The sequence below is a fragment of the Phyllostomus hastatus genome, unplaced genomic scaffold (genome assembly GCF_019186645.2).
Source record: "Phyllostomus hastatus isolate PE091 unplaced genomic scaffold, TTU_PhHast_1.1 phas_scaffold_1066, whole genome shotgun sequence".
Taxonomy (NCBI): domain Eukaryota; kingdom Metazoa; phylum Chordata; class Mammalia; order Chiroptera; family Phyllostomidae; genus Phyllostomus; species Phyllostomus hastatus.
In genome coordinates, this window is record NW_025334004.1 from 31,278,733 (window position 1) to 31,293,935 (window position 15,203).

General features: G+C 63.8%; 2 protein-coding genes across 14 annotated transcripts; one reads left to right on the forward strand and one right to left on the reverse strand.

Annotated features, from left to right (window-relative positions):
- Positions 1 to 14,914, reverse strand: UROS (uroporphyrinogen III synthase). 13 transcript variants are annotated; one of them, XM_045854089.1, is made up of 12 exons: positions 14,674 to 14,914; positions 12,389 to 12,475; positions 10,421 to 10,508; positions 10,168 to 10,251; positions 8,550 to 8,646; positions 7,785 to 7,859; positions 6,907 to 7,407; positions 6,732 to 6,806; positions 3,905 to 3,985; positions 3,013 to 3,098; positions 2,009 to 2,107; positions 944 to 1,081 (listed from the first exon to the last, which is right to left on the reverse strand). In XM_045854089.1, exons 1-11 carry the CDS (start codon positions 14,830 to 14,832, stop codon positions 2,028 to 2,030), a joined length of 1,413 nt encoding a protein of 470 aa, XP_045710045.1. In that variant the 5' UTR covers positions 14,833 to 14,914; the 3' UTR covers positions 944 to 1,081; positions 2,009 to 2,027. The 13 variants fall into 13 exon arrangements, with proteins under 13 accessions (XP_045710054.1, XP_045710050.1, XP_045710051.1 ...); XM_045854088.1 differs by having other exon boundaries at positions 10,168 to 10,290; XM_045854098.1 differs by lacking the exon at positions 6,907 to 7,407 and having other exon boundaries at positions 1 to 1,081; positions 14,670 to 14,807.
- Positions 3,992 to 6,718, forward strand: LOC123828780 (mucin-7-like). The gene is made up of 2 exons (XM_045854100.1): positions 3,992 to 4,869; positions 5,620 to 6,718. The coding sequence occupies exons 1-2, from the start codon at positions 4,324 to 4,326 to the stop codon at positions 5,791 to 5,793; spliced, it is 720 nt and encodes a 239-aa protein (XP_045710056.1). The 5' UTR covers positions 3,992 to 4,323; the 3' UTR covers positions 5,794 to 6,718.
- Positions 14,915 to 15,203: the final 289 nt, after the last annotated feature.

The following is a 15,203-nucleotide window of genomic DNA, read 5'->3' on the forward strand; positions in this document are numbered from 1 at the left end:
TGTTAAGGATATTAAGGTCTTTTTGTTAGTTACATTTGAAACACTTCCTGATTACACAAATTGCCAATCTACAAATAATAAATAAAATCACACCGTTCAAAACTGTGTTGATTTTTTAAAAAGATTCAGTAATAAGTATATGAGGAACTTCTAGTATCCAAAGATTTTTCTTGTTGATGTTTACAAGGAAATTGATGTTTGCCAATTCAACTCAGTTATTATTTAGGATTCGATTTGATTGCAACAGGAATCTCAAAAGAACAGTGGCTCACACAGAAGTAGTTCACGTTTCTCTTACACTCAGGGAGTTCAATAGCATCCCAGGGGCATCTGGTCCGGCTAAGCTTCCTTGCCCAAGGTCATCTCAGGGCCCAATAGGGTTGTTGGAGCTCCAGCTCTTAAGGCTGCATTCCAGGAAACAGGAAGGAGGATGAGGCCTCTCCTGCCCTGACCGACTGGGCTGCATTTACATTTCTGAAGGAATCCTCTGCATCTGACGGGGCTGTCCACAGCATGCAAAGCAGGAACTTCAGGCCCGTTTCACAGGACAAATGAAACCACTCAGGCACGGCACAGCTCACCCTCCCCACCAGGGCTGCTGGTGTTCAGAACGTGGGCACGTCAGTTTCCTCCCCAGACACGGCTCTGCCCTGGAAACCGTCCACACGGTCGCCGTGTGGCTCACTGGACGGCCCCCTGCTGCCGAGGACGCCCTCTCGCAGGGCCTGGGGGCTGTGGGCACTGGGCGAGGGTCCGAGTAGCCTCCACGGAGGGAAGTGACACGTACGTGTGCCGCCCCCGGTCCCGTCCTGACCGCCGGTGTGCAGGTGGCTTCACGCGGGCGCGTGGCGGTGTCGGAGGGCTGTGCCTCACACGGTCCGCAGGCGGCAGCCGCTGTCCTCGGCCTGCGGGGAGCCCCGGCCCAGGGCTCCCGCGGGGGGCCCGCTCAGCAGTGGGGAGGCCGGAGCGCCCTCCGGAGGCCCTCGGCCAGGGCTCGCGGCGTGGGGCTCTCCGCCGTGCAGCTCACGGGCAGGCCCTGGGCGGCCAGGGCGCGGGCAGTGGTGGGGCCGATGGCTGCGAACTGCGGAGGGGGAGGAGGGGCCTCAGTGCGCCTGCAGGCGGGGGGGTGGGGGTGGCGGCTGCGGGGCCCTGCATGCAGGGCCTGTGGGACACCCACTTATCACGACACCTCTCCGCCCGAGGGCCTGTGTGTGGCAACACTTCCTGGGCGAAGGCGGCTTTAGGGCGGCAGAATGCCTTCGCCTCCACGCTGCCATCGCCACCTCACCGCCCCCCCAAGTAGGGTGGTGCCCCGCCTGCAGCTCGGGGGGCTCGAGCCACCGCTGCCCTGGCTGCGTCCCAGGAGCCCTCACTGCAGATAGTTCTGCCTCGTGTCTGGGGCCCCGGGGAGGCAGGCAGGTGCCATACAGCACAGAGTGGGGTGGGGATGGCGGCCGCACCTCCGGGAAGCAGAGCCGTCAAGACCAGCGCCCCAGGGCGAGGGTCAGGACCGCCTCCCTGAGGCCAGCATTCCACTGTGACCCTGGTTTGGGTCCTGTCACCCCGGCGTGCCCAGAGGCCCACGTTCTGACGTGGGGAGGGCCGGCAGTGCAGACGGGTGTCCTACGGCTCCAGGTGACAAAGCCACTGCCGCAGCAGGCACCGTGAGGGCCGTGATGGCACGGAGACCCCGACAAACTCGGTCCCTGAGGAGTGCGAGTGTGAGTCCTCTGAGTCAACAGACGTGGAAGGGGGGCGTGCTTTTTAACAGCAGATTGTCTCGGGGTGTTTAGGTGGAGAAATGAGTGAGGAAGCGGCTCGGAGCGGCCAAGGGCAGCATCAGGGAGCGCCAGCCAGGAGGGGGCCACTGCGCCTCCGGCCGGGCCCGCAGGGTCTCCCTGCCGTGGGGCGCCCGCCCGGTCAGTGGGGCTTGAACTTGACTGGAAGCTCTAGGATAGTTAGCAAACATTTTTAATCTGAAAAAGACCCAAAGCACTGAGGACCTCACCTTAATCTGATCGATGGAGCTACCAGACAAGTCCTGGATGTGCTTCAGGCTGTAGGCTAGGCCCGAGGGGCTGAAGAAGGTGATGCCGGCCGGCACGCCCTGCGGGGGGTGGGGGGGGAGGAACAAGCACAGCCCTCGTGAGCGGCCGGGAGAGAGAGAGGTCCCCAGCCTGTCCCCATGGACCCCAGACCCTAGGCAGCCAGGCGGGGTTCCTGCAGGCAGGTTCCTGGTCAGTGCTGGCCCGCCTCATCCACGGAGACCAAGTTCAAGAGGGGGTCTGTTTGAGAGAGGGCGCAGTCAGGAGGAGGGGCACTGCTCCTGGTCACTCTGGCCCCCGGTGGGGCCTGCCTGGTCGAGGACACGGGCCCCATGTGCCCAGCCGAGGGGACGACGCCTCTGGCACCTGTGGCCACAGCGGCACTGACCCAGTGTGGCGGCCGCCCAGCCCGCCCCGGCAGGTCCCCAGCCCTCCCGGAGCAGAGCAGACGGTGGACGCACCGGCCTGCCCCCCTGCCTCGCACCAGCGACGTGCCCCAGAGCAGCCTGTGCTGAGTGGGTGGCGGGGGGGGGGCACGGCTCACCGAACCCCCGTGTGGAAAACGCCTCCAACTCAAACAGGCGCCCTCCACGCCCCGCCTGAAGCCCCCGAAGGTCGTGTGGCCCACAGTTCCCGCAGACTCCTGCCGGGGGGCGGCCGGAGGCCTTCCCAGCCTCTGCCGGACGGCTCCCCCAGTGCCACATGGCGGACACACGTCAGGGCCACTGTTTGTTTCAGGCTCACTAGGCCCAGAGCGCTGTACGGAGCACTTCGTGAAAACTGTGTCCGTTGGTCCTTACGGACCTGACCAGCCGAGTCTGCTCCTGGTTCACGGACACAGAGAGGAAGCCCCGGAGAGGCCAGGTACTCAGCCTCACCGCTGGGCGGTCCGGGAGGCCAGGCCTCACCCTGCCCCCCTCCACCCTGCACCCTCGCCCTGCCCCAGCCCTGCCTGGGCCGCACCCACCTGCTCGGAGAAGTAGCTGGTCAGGTTCACTTGGATTCCTGGGTGCGGGGCCTTCTGGTAGACCGTGAGGCTCTCCAGGGGGATCCCTGCCCAGGGCCACAGCCAGGAGACAGGGTTACTGCCCTGGGGACACTGGGCGTCTGCGCTGCAGGGTGTCAGCAGGGACCCCGACCCCACACCGCCCTGAACAAGCAACAAGCACGCCCGTCTGGCCCTCTGCAGCCGCTGAGCAGGAGTGGCTGGGGGCGGGGGCTGGGGCACGGTGGCAGGGCAGGGCCCTGAACCCAAGGGCTCCCTTCACGCCCACGGGCGCCTCTTGTTCCCGCAGCGCATTCAGAGGCAGAGGCTAGCGTGGGGAGCCGGGACGCGCCGTCGCTCCGATTCAGGACGGGAGGTGAGTGGCAGCAGGCCCGCAGCCGCCCTGGGTGCGGAACGGCCCTGGGTGCGGACCAGCGGGCTGAGCAGATCCATCGTGGTCCCAGGGACCGGGTGCTTTCGGAGAGCTGGGGTCAGGCACAGCTCCGTGGGGCGGGCGCTGTGGCCCCACCCCTTCACAGATAGGGAGAGGGCCGCGCAGAGAGAGCCCGGGACTCCCTGGGCTCCTACAGCTACAGGAAGGCGGAGGGAGGGTTCAGGTCTGCTCTCCTCTCACCCTGAAGGGCACAGTCCAGACGCCTGACGCCCCTCCCTGAGCTCCCAGACCCCAGTGACACTCGGCGTGCCCGTAGCTGGCGCCGGGCCGCCTGGCAGGAGCAGGTCTACTGGCAGGAGCCAGGCAGCGATGCCTCCACGCCGGGCCAGCTGGGGCCTGCAGGGCCAACTGCCCCCCGGACCACGGAGGCTCCCCCCGGCAGACCCCGGAGAAGCGAGGGGGGCAGTGCGTGCTGGTCACCTTTGTCCTTGAGCATTTTTGGCAGGATCTCTCCTTTGAGGGCCCCGCAGGGAAACAGCAGAGGCAGTGCCGAGGACTCCCCTGCGAATCAAGAACCAGACGTCGCATGGCTTTGCAGAAACACCGGGAGCTGCCTGCTCTGCTCCTGAGGCCTCAGCTCCGGCGAGTGCAGGAGGAAGGGGCAGCCGCCTCCTCGCTGACCGTGTCACGTGAAGGTCACAGAGGCAGTGTGGCTGCAGGTGCCTGGGAAACTGACAGCCACACGAGCCAGGGTCTGCTGTCACCTGTGCTCCCATAACTCTCCTCCCTGACGTGGCCCCTGGGCAGCAGTCCCTGTTTAGAATGAGGCTTCACACCTTAGCTGGGGTTAGAGGGGGAGAGTCAGGCCTGGCGCTGGCCCCAGGGCAGACGTGGTCCGAATGCGGCCCACCTCCGCAGGGGCCTTGGGCGGCGGGGAAGTGGCAGCCGGGTGTGGCTCTGCGGCACCCCCCAAGGAAGACAGCCGCATGTCCACCGCTGTCCTGGCCAGGACAGTGGCCACCAGCAAAGTGCCCAAGGGGCTTTCTAGCAAGCCTAACCAGAGGTGGGGGGGGGGCTTTGGAAAATTCCAGAATCCACCCCTCACAGCATCTCTTCTGCGGGTCCAGCAGAGTACTGCGTTACTTATTCTCGAGTGCGGGCCGCCGCTGGGGGGACAGGGCCGGCGTCTAGTTCCCGCTGCCCACCAGCGAGTGCCCAGCAGGGGGCCAGCTCCGCGGCCCCGCAGCTCAGCAGGCGTCAGAGACGAGCACGGCCCGCCCCGCCCCAGGAAGAAAACCCGACACGCCCCGCCTGAAGGTCCTTCCCTGCCAGGGGGACCCGCGGCACCACCGCTGCCCCCGGGAGCTGACCCGCTCAGGAAGTCCAGGCAGACACGGGCAGACCTCGGGGACACTGCGGGTCGGGTCCCAGACCACGGCCGTACGGTGAGTCGTGGTCTTCTGCTGGTGGAGGGTCCCGCCTCCACTGTGCAACCAGATCCCTGAAGCACAATGGAGCGAGGCGCAGCAACACGAGGCCTGCTCAAACCCACTCCTTTTTGGGGTACGCACACCTGCAGACTTTTAGCCCAAAGCGGCCAGTGCCTCATGTGTTCACATAAAGCCGGCCGCCTGCAGGGGCGAGACGGGGCCTCCCCAGGGAAGCAGGGCGAGGGAGGGGCCTGGCAGGGGTCTAACCGACACAGAGATGGTGGATGGGGGGGCTCGGAGCCCCCGCTCCGTTCCTTCAGCGGGAAGGAGGCCGGGACTGCAGGCCTGTGGAGGCCGAGGACAGAACAGGCGCTGAGAACCCAGCGTGCTGTGCGGCTGGGCGGGGGGCTCAGCAGAGGGTCACTGCCCGTAATTAAGGCCACAAGACTGGCTCTTTAAATGCCGCGTCGCCGGAGGAGATGCGTGTGTCTCTCAAACCCTGACCGCTTCAGGTCTGCAGTGGTCCGTCCGTCCGCCTCTCCTGGGCGCCGCAGCGAGGACCCAGGTCGGGCTGGCAGTGTGCTCGGAACTGTCGGTGATTAGGACACCGAGGCGGGCGGGGAGGACATTTCACACGGACTGCAGCTCCGTCTGTCTGCTCTCGTGTGTGTGTGTGTGTGTGTGTGTGTGTGTGTGAGAGAGAGAGAGAGAGAGAGAACTGTCTTCTGCCTTCTACTCTGTAACCTGTGTTTTCTCTCCCACCAGAGGAGACATCCCGGGAGAGAAGGAGCACCGTCTGCCACGACGACAAGCTATCAGATCCAACCAGTTAACAGCTTCAAGCACTTCCAGCAGTGCCTGCCACGTGGTGAGCAGGCGTCAGGTGAAAGAAATACAACAGCAATAACTGGGAGCTGGCCTGTTTACTCCAAGCACTAGAAGTAGATCCTTAGCTTCAGAGTTTACCGGGGGAGGAAATCCTAAACGCGCTGGTAGAACCAAGGTGAATGTCCTTGTTGGAAGGCAAGACGCATGCTTATTTGGGTGCTTGAATTGCAAGCTGAAGCTTTAGGGGCCCACAGACGCGAGCCTCGCGAGGACCGCCGGCCAGCGCCCTCCGCCCTCCGCCCTCTGCGGTGGGGGCAGAGCGCGCCCCTGGCTGCCCGCCCTCCCTCCCTCCCAGCGGCAGCTCTGGGGACCGAAACACGAGGGTCACACCTTGGGAGCGACACGGGCCTCCCTGCCTGGCGCCGCGGAGGGGGCTCCGCTCCAAGGCTCTGGGCCTGGCCGGGAGGCCCGACACAGCCACCTCCTTCCGGAACCGAGGCACGCCCCCTGCCCGGGAGTAGGCTGGGCCTCCTGTTCCAGGTGGAGCTCCCGGTCATGCCCTCACAGGACCAACAGCTAAGCTTGTTAATCCCACCGGGTGCCCAGGGCTACCGTCTACATGGATTTCCACTTTAAAAAGGGGCCTGCATGTGTCTAATGGCGACCACGGCCCCTTGAAAGGACGACAGAAACAAAGAGCCTGGAGGTGGGTCATCTCCCCCTCTGCGTCCGGGCCGTCCCCTCGGGAGCTGCCGGGGAAGAGCCCAATCTCGGGGCTCCCCCACCCCAGGGAAGACCCGAACAGTTTGCTTTCGTTCGAGCGGTCTCCACCCTTTGGTGCAGGGGGAGGCGCAGGAGGGGGTGGCGGGAGGTGGGCCGCACCGCACACGGGCACAGACACGGTCCCTCCCGGGTGGCTCACGCCGGGCACCTGGGCCCGGGCCATCGGGAGAAGGCACCAAGGACAGACGCCGTCCCGCGGCGGCGGCAGGCGTGGGCCCAGCCAACGGAAGCGAGCGGCTCCTTGGGGGCGGCCCTTCCCTACTCACGGGAGCAGATGAGCTCCGCCAGCTTCTCCGCGTTGCCACAGCGTTCCCCCTCCGTGTCCAGGCCCATTTTGTTCGCTGGAAGACAGTGGAAACAACGTTGCTTTGTGCGGCCGTTGAAGGCCCTCTGTTCCGGAGCTGCCCTTCCACGTGCAAAGGCAAACGTGAAGGCTCGCACCTCACACGTCGCAGAGAGATCTGACGGGAGGGCGCTGGGCCGGCCCCTGCGCTTCCCGGCCGGGTGGCAACGGGGGACCTCCCCCTCCTCTGAGCCCCGCTGAGCCGTTGGCAAGGGGGAGGGCACAGCCACACGGGACTGTTTGAGGGACTGTGCGAGACACGATGGTGGTGAGAGTGACCGCACGATCCCAGGCGGAGCCCCGGCCACCCTGCAGAGGGGGCTGAAGAAGGGGGGCCCCGGGGCGGGGTCAGGGCGGAATGTGGAGCGTCTCCATGAAGGGCGGCGCTCACACGAGACCGACACCGGCTCACACGGAGCTGCCACTCGGCCAGCCTCGCCCTCAGCCTGCAGCTCACAGACCGCGGCAGACGTGCGGTGTCCGGGAGAGAGGAGGCCCCTGCAGCTGGGCGTGAACTCTGTCCGGGACGGGGCTCCTGCTGAAGCCGCGCTGCCAGCCCTCCGGTCCCACCGACCGGGAAGGTCTCCGTGCACCGGCACCTGGACCGGGAGGGGCCGCCCGTGAGGGCTGGGGGCTCCTTCCCGAGCCCCCGGGGGACAGTAATCCCATCACCGGCCCCTCTGCTCCCCCTGGAGGTGGTGGTGCTGAGGGGCAGGATTCTGAACATTCCTCTCTACCCACAGGGCTGGTTCCCCTGGCAACCGGCCCCAACTTCAGGGCCTGGTCAAGTAAAAAGCCAGCTCATTAGGATAAACTCAGCCGGGGTGAAAGGGGTTTGTTAGGAACAACAGAAGGGTTTTCGGAGCGGAGAGCCAGGAACAGGGAAGAGACCGGACACATGTTTCTCAGCATCGCCACGCCACAGTGGCCATGCCACAGTCGCCTCTGGCGTTCCAGTCCCACCGCGGCCGCTCACCTCGAGAGGCGGTGGCACTCCCGACCACGTACACCGGCTTGGCGCTCCACCTCTCCCTCAGGGACTCTGTCCAGGCTGCAACACACGGAACCGCACGAGGGCTGCAGGGACCGCGGTGGCCGTGGGGCCGCCGCCCCGGCTGCCCGTCTGCCCCGCAGCTCGGGAGCAGAGCAAACCAGCAACGCGCAGATCCAAGGGAAATTCCGTTTTTAAACTTCATATTTTGCAAGCAAATTTAAAGAAATCACTTTGGTAAATGTTTCAGGATGCCTTGCTTGAAACAGTCCGTCATTTCCAGGGTTGGCACCTGAAGCATTTTTAATGTGCACCGGAGGATAAACAGAACTGGAAGAATCAGTCTGCAAGGGGTGGCTGTGTGGCTGGTATAAAAACCCCTCTGGGGGCAGAGACTGGTGCTGACCGGGTCTGAGGGTGGCGTGACTGCCGGTGGGCGAGCCCTGGGCTGCTGGGCGCACCACCCCTCCGGGGCCCAGGAGGCAGCGCCGTCTCCTGGGGTCTGCGCCCCGCGGCCCCTGAGCCTTCGCTGTCGCCAGAAGCCTGCGGGCTCCCGTGTCTCTCCCAGTGGGACCTCAAGACACTGCCCATACGATGCACGGTCTTTTCCTGCTCCCTCCAAAGGTTACACACACGAGGTAACTGGGTACCTAAATACTCTGAGCTAAAAATCACTGCACTTTTCCGACCCGAGGGGCAGCTCTGTCTGGAATCGCCCAGAAATGGGTGAAGACCGGGCGGGCCCCTCACCTTGGGTTCTGCCATCTCTCCGCAGGCACAGCTCCGCGGCCTCCACGGCTCTGGGGCTGGTGAGGACGAGTCCCCCGTAGCGTTCGGGCTGGGACAGCTGCGCAGCGGACACAACAACCACACTCCACGGAGGGCTCCGCGCTCCAGGCCCCGGGACGCCCGGCACTCACAGGATGCCGGGCAGACTGGGTCCTCCCGTGCGTCCGTCTGTCCACCCACCCACCCACTGGGCACGTGCCAGGGGCTGAGTGTGTGCCCGGGCCTCTCCCGGCCTCCGGGGTACGGGGGTTCCCTGTCTGAGGCACCTCCCTCAAGCAGCTCGGCGCTGGGAGTGGGGGGAGACAGAGGGACAGCAGGTGCCCGGGGGTGGTGGCGGGTGTAAGGGGTGCAGAGAGGGGCGAGGGGACTGAGCCGGGGCTGGGCGGGTGCGGGCGGGAGGGCAGACTGAGCTGCGCCTGGGGTAAAATGGAATGCTCGCCGCCGGGGGCGACGTCCACGCTGAAGCCCCGACCTTCAAGGACAAGGGCGACAAGCCTACGGACCAGGCACCTGCGCCCGGCACTGGGCTGCCGTGTCCCATCCCCCACTGCTCCGGGACAGGCCCGGTGACACGGGGACCCGTCCCCCCGTGGGCCACACGCAGAGGTGGGGAGGCCAGGCAGCGGGCCCTGTGGGGAGGGGCGGCGGGTGCCTGTCGCGCTCGCAGCGTCCCCAGGGCTGGATGCGCGGAGCTCGGAAAGCCACTCGTCCCCCCCGGGGCAGACGGGTGACGGAGAGGCCCCCTCGGGGGGGACGTGGGGTTTCTGACCGTGAGGCCCTAGAAACGGTCTCACGTGACGGGGCCCTGTGGTCCCTTTCTAGGCTGCTCACGGGAAAGCGAGCCACGCCAGGCCCCTTGCGCTGTCCCCCCGCAGGCAGGCCCCGGGCACAGGGGCGTGACGGAGGCCAGCCCAGCGTGCTGAGCTGCAGGAATAACCGGGCACTCAGCTCAGACCAAAGGGGGAGGACTGGAGGGCTTGCCACGGAGTGGCGGGCAGGGCTGTGCTGCGCGGGACACAAGGGTGAGCGACCGGGCCGCGGTGCCCAGTGCGCGGGGCTTCGGGCCTCTCCCCCAAGACACCCGGCAGGCTTTCCTGGGACTGTCCCGGGGGGCGCCCTGGCTGAGGCTGTGGGGGCACGCCCTGGTCTCGAATCTCAGCGCTGCCTCTTGTTTGCCGGAGGCCTCAGCCAAGGTGCCAAGTCTGGGGCCTCGGTCTCTTAACACAGGAAAACTGACACCTACGCAGCTGCCTCGCCCTCGCGGAGGTCAGGGCATGGGGAAGGGCGCAGGAGCACCGGGTGTGACCCCCCCGCACGCAGTGCCCTCCCCGCGCCCTGCTCCCCTGGGCCTCCTCCAAGGCAGGGTCGGGGGGGCTGGCAGAGAGGAGGCTGGGCACAGGGCCCAACAGCGCCCGCCCGCCCGCCCTGGAGCTGGCGGGGCTGTGCTGCCCTCTTGAGAAGCCGGGGAGCAAAAGGAGGGGAGAGGACAACGTCTCCCAGCTCGGGCTGGCCGGGGTCCCACAGACACCACGGGTGTCTCACTCCGAAACCACGGTGCCCAGACCCTGGCGGGCCTTACCTTCTCCGAGAGGCTGGGAAGAGCCAGAAACTCGAACGACAAAACAGGGATCAGAGTGGCTTCCAGTCCACAAAACCCTAATTCCTGCGAATACGAGAACGTGGTTCTGGGCTGGCCGGGGCGCTTCGGGAAATAAGGAATCGCATTAACAGCTTATTCCGGGCCAACTCCTCCGGCTCAGCAGACCCCGCCCCAACCTCACTGTGGGTCAGGCAGCACTGAGCTCTCCCGGGCCGGGAGCCTGGGCACTCACCCTGATGTACGGGTCCTGGCCCCCGTCGTCCTCCTTGGCATCTTTCAGGAGAAGGACCTTCATTACTGCCGGCAGTCCTTGCAGGGCGCTGCGGCAGAGCAGGGAAGCAGACCTCCGTTAGATCCCCGAGACTCCCCAGGCCACGGCGGGGCGGACAGGGACGTGGGAGGGAGGTAATCAGCTGTGGGCCGAGGAGGCCCAGCCCTGCCCGCGCTGACTCAGTGTCAAGGGGCCGGCTCCCTGGGGTGGCCCTGTCACCGATAAGGCTCCCTCGGGTGGCTCTGTCCTCGATAAGGCAGAGGGACGGCATGCTGGCACTTGATACCACCGGGAAAGGCGGATGAAAACCATCAGGGAGAGCCAGCGTCCTGGCCAGACATTTAAGGCTCACGAAAGCGCTGCCAATTCCGGGTTCTAGCAATAACACACGGAGAAATGGGTAGCTCGTATGGAAGGGAATGAATCGTTCCTTCCATTCGAAAACACACATGAGAAGTTGCCTGGAAGCTCCTTCGGAAATAATTCTATGGATTCTCCCACTTCGTAAGGGGCGTTTATAAATGTTGTCAAGTGTCTTGGGATCATCTTTCAAGTACTTTCTAACCACCCAGGAAATGGTCTGTCAGTGCGTATCAAAAGCTTTATATACTCATACCCTTTCTTCCTTCCCATCTAAGGATAAACACTAAGCAACACTCGCAAATGTGTGCAGAGATTAACATAAAGGTGCTCAGCCTGGTATTCTTGAGATATAAATGGCACGCGGCTCAAAACAAATTGCTTTGTATCTAAGCAACCAAACCTGGGCAAACAGATAAGTGTGAAATCAACTTCTAATTATTGCTGCTGTCGCGCTCTCAGCTGGAGAGACTGGGGTTTGGGGAATGTGGGTAGTGTCGCTTCTGTCATCTCTGGAAGCTGCTCAAAAGGTGTCTCACACGCAAAACAGAAATCTGCCTTTCCGCAGCGGCCACCCTTGCGTCATCCGGGCTGGGCTGGAGTCCCCACGAGTCGCTCTCAAATGCTAGTCCAAGCGTTGCTGGGAAGGTGTGTGTGTGTGGGGGAGGGGGGGGATGACGAGGCCCATCGTGAGCTGACTCTCAGTAAGACGCATCACCCCGGGTGACCCGGGTGGGCCGACTCGGGCAGGGGGAAGGCTTCCCAGAGGAGGAGGCCCTCCCGCGGACACGGCCTTGGGGGCCCGCCCTCCACCCCGGTGGGCTCGCACCGTGGGCCTCAGACTGACTCTCAGCGCACGAGTCAACTCCTCGCTGCCAGGCTCCTCGTGGGGACCCCTGCTGGCTCTGTTTGCCTGCCTGACACCCCTTCCCGTTTTGGGGGTCCCAGGACCCTGGCATGTCACCGAGTGGCATCTTCTGCTAAAGCGGAAGTCTTCCCAGGACACGCAAAGCGAGCAACTACTGTGGGATTGAAAAGTGGACGCTTCCTGCTGTCGGAAGCAGGCGTTCCCGTGGCCACGGGTCTCTGCTCAGCCCGCCCGCGGCCCCGCCAGGGCTCTAGGCCCAGAGATAGGGGTCCCCGGGCCTTCAAAGGTGCGTCAGCAATGCTCTCCAACACCCGCAGCAAATCTCTGCCTGACAAATGCTTTCTCTCTGGTTCTCCGCAGGGACATGGGGATCCCCCTCGGGGAGAGGGGGTGTGCAGTGCTTATCGGGAGCGGGGACAAGGCCAGGTGCCACGAAGTGCTGTGAGGCGATGGGGTCCAGGGGCCGGGGATGCTGATGCTGGCTACCTCCCCAGAGGACCTCTCTGAGGGGGCTGAGACCTGAATGTCAGTAGCAGCTGAGACCTGAAGGAGGTGACAGGAGTTGGGATCTGAGGGACAACAGCCATGGGGGAGATGTGTGCGCAGAAAGGGGCCCTGGTGTCCCTGGGAGGGGCAGGGAGGCCGGGCTCGAGTGGAGAGCTTGGGGTGGCCTTTGGCTTCCATCAGAAACAGGGACTCACCGAGAGGGGTAGGCGGGAGTGGCGTCGGCGGCAGGATGCACGCCTGAGAAAGGCCGCCGGCTCCTGCGGCCACCAGGACGGCCACCGCTGGGGGCGAGACAGAGGCGGTGGTGTTGGCAGGGCAGGGGTTCCGAGGTGGCTGGAGCAGGGACCCCCGTGACAGGCGGGGAACTGCTAGCACAATCCGGGCAAACCCCGCTGCCCACAGCCTGGGGCGTCAGGGCTCGGACCGGGGGGACAGTCAGAGCCTCTCTCCTGGGGCTCCCACGGAGCTGGGGTTCGTTCGGAGCCCTCCTGTCAGCGAGTCAGCAAGTCCTGATGGACGGTGACCGTGTCGTCGGGCAAAAAAACTTCCCGGGTAAGTGAAACTAGCGACATGAGCGAGCGGTGACGACGGGCCGGGGCGGCAGCCACCTGGGCCTGGCGCTGTGTGTCCTCGAAGGACAGGACCTCGGGCAGCGCACTCGCGCACCTCTGCTCCCCGAGTTCGCGCTCTGACCGTGAGCCCGACGCTGGGGACTAATCGGAGGGCGAGAGGTAAGGCTCCCCACCCCTTCCCTGATCAAAGCAATACATGTTCGTTGTGGAAAATCTGCGAACTGAAAAAAAAAACCAAAAAACCAATCTAGTTCCTCTGAAAACTAAGAATAGAATTGCCATAGGACCCAACAATTCCACTTCTAGGTGCAAGCTCAAAAAAGTTAAAGGCGGCGACTTGGCCGGACATTTGCACCCCGGTGTTTACGGCAGCGCTGTTCGCCATGGCCCAGAGGTGCAAGGGGTGCACGAGTCCACTGGGGGATGACTCCCACGTGGCCTGCCTGCACCCTGGAGTATTATCCCGCCTTACAAAGAAGTTCTGACCCACGCCACAACACAGGTGGACTCGGAAAACATGGTGCTACTGCAGCAAGCCCGCCGCAGAAGGACAAACATTCTATGCCACTTAATGCCGTGTGCCTGGCGTAGGCAGACTCAGAGACGGGAAGGGGAGTGCGGCTGCCGGGGGCTGGGGAGGGGTGCGGGGGTCCGGGTTTAAGAAACACCGAGTTCCAGTTTGGCGAGATGAAGGACTTTGGAGATGGGCGGGGCGAGGGTGGCACAGCCGCCAGAATGTACCTGGTGCCACTGAACTGTACCCTTGAAAATGATTAAAATGGTAAACTTGACATCATGTGTTTTGCCACAAATAAAACATAAGGGGAGAAGATTACCCATGATGCCTCAGTGTAACTACTTTTCCAAGCTAGCCTTTTCATAGGTCTCCCTCACAGCTTCCTCTCTTGTACTTTATTGGAGGACGTTTTTGCACAGTAGTGGGACCCAAAGGGGCGGCCACGTTAAGCTCCTCCATCAGACGTGGGGCCCTGATGTGTAAGTACACGAACGTCCCCGTTGTGGCCTGGTGGATGGACTCGGGGAGACAGAACGGGCGGAACACAATGGTGGGGGCTCTGGGGGCACTTAAGTTCCCCGGATTCCAACTCCTGCTGCCAAAGGGTTACTGAGCAGAGGCTGTTCCCACTGTTCTGCTGCAGCCTCCCCCGCAGCAGCTGCCGCCCTACTAGGGGCAGCCCACTACATGCATCCAGCCCACTCTCCTCCTTTTACCAGAGAAAAAAAGGAAGCTGAGGTCATTTCTAATTAATAACCTTCTTTCTAACTAACGGTCTTTACAGTGGGCTGCAAACTGGTAGCCTGCAGGATCAACCTGGCTGGCGGATAGATTTCACTTGGCACAGGATTTAAAAATCAAGGTATTTCTTGTAAAGACTCAGAACTCCAGGTTCTCTGGAACTGCACGAATCTGCCAGCGCTGGGCGGGCGCCTCCCCTTCACCGCGGCTGGCTGCAGCTGGCAGCTACATCCCAGCTCGGCCCCTGCACTCCGTTCTCTCAAAACGGGCTCTGGCCTGCAATTCAGACTTCTCCACTGGCCCTTGGGTATTGCAGGTCCATTCCCGATTTTAAAGAATCTTTCAGGAGGGCCGGCGAGGGGCAGGCACTCGGGTGTTGAATTACTGACAAGGCCGTGCCACCGCTGTGCTGGGGACACGCTTGCAAAGTCGGGCCTGAGCCTGGCGTGGGGGCCCCCCCGGCACGGATTCGGTGACCTTCCGTTTGGGGCCAACCACTGCCGCGGGACCACGGCCCACACCCAGGTCAGCAGCGGCCTCGAGTTCCGCTCGCTACTCGTCTCGCACTCGCCAGGGCCGCAGATGGGCCCCTGCCAGTCCGGAGGCCTCCGAGTCTTCCTCGGTACTGTGATCAGCGACACCTACCTACCTCGCTGGGCTGGTGAGGCTCGAAAGGTCGAGGAACTGGGGCGTGCCCAGCCCCGCGCCCAGCACTCGGAAGTCGCCCAGCGAGGGGCGGTATCTCACGACCCCAAACCAGAAGACGAAAGGATGCCCCGACGGTGAACCCGGAAGGAGGACCCCTCATCACGTGGCTTGAGCTGCCATGGCGACCGCGCCCGCGATGCCTCACGCACTAGCACCTGATCCCCGCGTCGCTCACAGCTGAAACTCGCGCATGCGCGCGGGCAAGCAGGCCCAGGGATCGTTCGCAGCGATGGGTCGAACCACTGCGCGAAGGGGAGGCAGAGACTTTGAGAGGAAGAGAAAAGATGGAGGGAGGGAGAAAATGCCAAGATAGGATCTCAGAACTGAGCTTGACTTGAGAAATCACGGCCGTAGAATCCAGCGGGGTAGTGGGGTTGTCGCCGACTCAGCGCCGAGGTTCTATGTTGTCTTTCCCCCCCTCGGCTTGTGTGGGTCGGCCCGGAAGGGCGGGCGAGCGGAAGTTGCGCAGGC

Excerpts from the sequence above, each read along its gene's own strand:
- UROS (XM_045854086.1), bottom strand. The coding sequence starts at position 10,910 with ATGTGTGTTTTCGAATGGAAGGAACGATTCATTCCCTTCCATACGAGC. Across the intron at positions 7,860-8,549 it reads GAGAGATGGCAGAACCCAAG|CCTGGACAGAGTCCCTGAGG; the intron begins GTGAGGGGCCCG and ends CGTGTGTTGCAG. Across the intron at positions 7,408-7,784 it reads GAGTGCCACCGCCTCTCGAG|GTGCCGGTGCACGGAGACCT; the intron begins GTGAGCGGCCGC and ends CTCCCGGTCCAG.
- LOC123828780 (XM_045854100.1), top strand. The coding sequence starts at position 4,324 with ATGCGGCCCACCTCCGCAGGGGCCTTGGGCGGCGGGGAAGTGGCAGCC. Across the intron at positions 4,870-5,619 it reads TCCCAGACCACGGCCGTACG|AGGAGACATCCCGGGAGAGA; the intron begins GTGAGTCGTGGT and ends CTCTCCCACCAG.